Raw genomic sequence first — 2,718 nt, 5'->3', positions numbered from 1 at the left:
ACCCTCGCTGACCCCCGTCCCACCTCACTGACCCCCGTCCCAGCCCACTGACCCCCACGCCCACCCCTGCCGACCCCTGGCAGGAAATGGCGCCCCTTTGCCCCAAGAACCAGGCTGAGCTGGTCTCTGGCGGCTCCACAGGCGGTCACGCAGCGGGCCCGCACCCTGGCCCTGGAGGGTGAGCGGCTCATCGAGCTGAAGCACTACGCCGTGGACTCCATCCGCCCCAAGTGCCACGAGCTCCACCAGCTGTGTGACCAGTTTGCAGCTGACGTCGGGCGGAGGAGAGGGCTGCTGGGCAGGGCGCTGGATCTGCACGGCCTCCTCGAGGCGGTAGGCCCCCCATCCCGGCCCACACACCCCACGCCCCGCGGTCCTGCGGGGACGCTCCTGCCGTGGGCTGGGCCCCAGGCACCGGTGAAAAACGGCCCTTTCCTGTGGCCCAGAAGGTCCCGTCCCGACACGGAAGTGTTTATAGGACTTGCCTGCCACAACTGGCCGTTTCTTTAAGAAACCCGGAGGCTGACTGTCCAGCCAGTTCCCTGCACTTGGTCCTCAGTGTAGGTGCGTCCCGTCCTGGGCGATTCACTTGGTTTCAGGCCTGTGTCCCCCAGGGGAGCCCTCTGGACGTAGGGGCAGGACAGGGACGCTACGTCCTGCAGGTGGTCCCAAAGCACAGTGGTCAGCGGGCCACGGGAGACACCAGGACAGCTTCCAAGGTGCCTTGTCTCCCTGCAGTCCATGAAGTGGTGTGACGAGGGCATCTACCTGCTGGCCTCGCAGCCGGTGGACAAGTGCCAGGCCCAGGACGGCGCCGAGGCGGCCCTCCAGGAGGTCGAGAAGTTTCTGGAGACGCGTGCGGAAAACAAGATCCAGGAGCTCAGTAAAATCTACCAGGACTACGAACCCATCCTCACCCAAGACCTGCTGGTGAGGGGACAGCCTCTCACCTGTTCGACGACGGGTTACTCTGATGGTGCCCAGAGACACCGGGCGATCGGGGGGCGGAGAGCAGAGGGTGCCTTTCGGGCCGGACGTCGCTCCCGGGCCCCCCACGCCCCTACGGGGTCCCCGCCTGTGGGGAGGGCCCTTGCTCGGTGCCGACGGTGCGCCGAAACCGGACTCCTCACTCCGGCCGGCTGTCTGCGCCACCCCGCCGGCCGCTCGCCGGGCTCCAGGCCCGGGGCCCCTCCCCCCTTGGTGCCCCCACCTGCCAAGGGCAGCGCGGGGGCCACGCGCGTCACGGCAGCTCTCGGGAGGTGTCCTGATGAGCCCGTCACCCCCTCCCCTGCAGGAGCACGTGCAGAAGGTCTTCCGGAAGCAGGAGAGCGTGGAGGAGATGTTTCACCGGAGACAGGCGAGCCTCAAGAAGCTGGCTGCCAAGCAGACGCGGCCCGTGCAGCCGGTGGCCCCCCGGCCAGAGGCACCCGCGAAATCGCCCTGCCCCTCCCCGGGTACGGGCAGTCGCCCCTTCCCCTGGGCAAGGCCCTCCCTCCACCCAGCCCATTGCGTAAATAATAAAGTGTCATCGGCCCTCGGCCCGCTCGTTCCTTTGCTCGCATCCGTGCCACTCGCCGTTGCTGTGGCTGGACGGGGGCCGCCTGACTGTCGGGGCCTTTCCTGGGCTCATCCCACCCGTCTGTCCTTGGCGCCGTAGCTGGGATGGTCTTCCCCTCGCGCAGCTCGGCCCTCCACCCCGAAGCCTCCTGGTTCCCCAGTGCAGCGCTTCTGGAAGGCACAGCTGGATGCGAGGCCTTTCCTAAGGCCCCTCCCATCACCTCCTGTCGGCAGACGCGCTGCTCCAGCTGCCAGCACAGCTCCCGCTGCTTTTCTACAGCTGTGGCTGGTGTGGGCCGTCGGCGCTGAGAGCCCCTGAGCCCGGCGCGCGGGGCCCATTCGGAGGCCTCCAGGCGCCGAGTTCTCCCCCGTCACCTGGGAGCCGGGCCGCACTGGGCTCCCCACGCGCCCGGAGCCCCATTTCCTTGCTCTGTACCTGACTGTGCTTTCCCCACCCTGCTCTGGGCTGCTCGCTGCTTTTCCTCCAAAAGTTAAAAAGACACACACAAGAGCACACCGACGGCCCTGGATGAGCTTTTCACCTCCAGGCAGTAGGGTGCGAGGTCCCACTCCTGTCCACTTCTTTCCAACCCAGGCATCCGGAGAGGCTCCGAGATCCACAGTTCTGAGGGCAGCGTGCTCCGGAGGGGGCCCTACAGGAGAGCCAGGGTGAGTGCCCGTCCCCGCCGCCCGGTCCCCTCACTGCCCCCGGCACCCCCACCGCTCCTCCGTGCACACAGGCCGGCGCACCTGGGGGGCGTCCTCCGCTCCCGCCCCATCCTGCCTGCGGGGCCTCAGGCCGCCTCGACCAGCAGGAGGTTGGGTTATGGAAGCAGGGCGTCAGGCTGCACCTTCTCGTTTCTGAAAGCGCGATGTGGGCCGCTCCTTTCTCCCCAGAGTGAAGTGAGTGAGGGCCGGCAGGGCCGTGGCCGCTCCACCGGGGACGAGGAGAGCCTGGCCGTCCTGCGGAGGTGAGTAGCCTGCCTTTCCCCCAAGCAAGTCTGAGGACAAGCGTGATCCACCGGATCGCAGCCCCTGGGGAGGGTCTGTACGTAAAGGAGCCAGAGGCGGTGGGACCAGAGGCCCGTGTTGTCCCTCCCTGAGCCCAGGGCACCCGGCTAGTGGATGCAGCCCCAGGCCCCTCTCCCAGGGCCAGCCTCG

The 2,718-nt window shown here is 67.9% G+C and overlaps 1 protein-coding gene across 1 annotated transcript in view; it reads left to right on the top strand.

Moving 5' to 3' along the window:
* Positions 1–2,718, top strand: part of MCF2L (MCF.2 cell line derived transforming sequence like) — an 83,914-nt gene that overhangs the window by 64,842 nt on the left and 16,354 nt on the right. The window contains exons 11-15 of the mRNA XM_024752647.1: positions 142–333; positions 739–930; positions 1,295–1,454; positions 2,153–2,226; positions 2,455–2,528. Of these exons, the coding sequence (XP_024608415.1) occupies positions 142–333; positions 739–930; positions 1,295–1,454; positions 2,153–2,226; positions 2,455–2,528 (692 nt within the window). The remainder of the gene's footprint in view (positions 1–141; positions 334–738; positions 931–1,294; positions 1,455–2,152; positions 2,227–2,454; positions 2,529–2,718) is intronic.

This window comes from Neophocaena asiaeorientalis, unplaced genomic scaffold, assembly GCF_003031525.2.
Source record: "Neophocaena asiaeorientalis asiaeorientalis breed wild unplaced genomic scaffold, Neophocaena_asiaeorientalis_V1.1 scaffold825, whole genome shotgun sequence".
In the NCBI taxonomy this organism is placed as follows: domain Eukaryota; kingdom Metazoa; phylum Chordata; class Mammalia; order Artiodactyla; family Phocoenidae; genus Neophocaena; species Neophocaena asiaeorientalis.
This window is presented reverse-complemented; position numbering and strand designations above follow the sequence as displayed.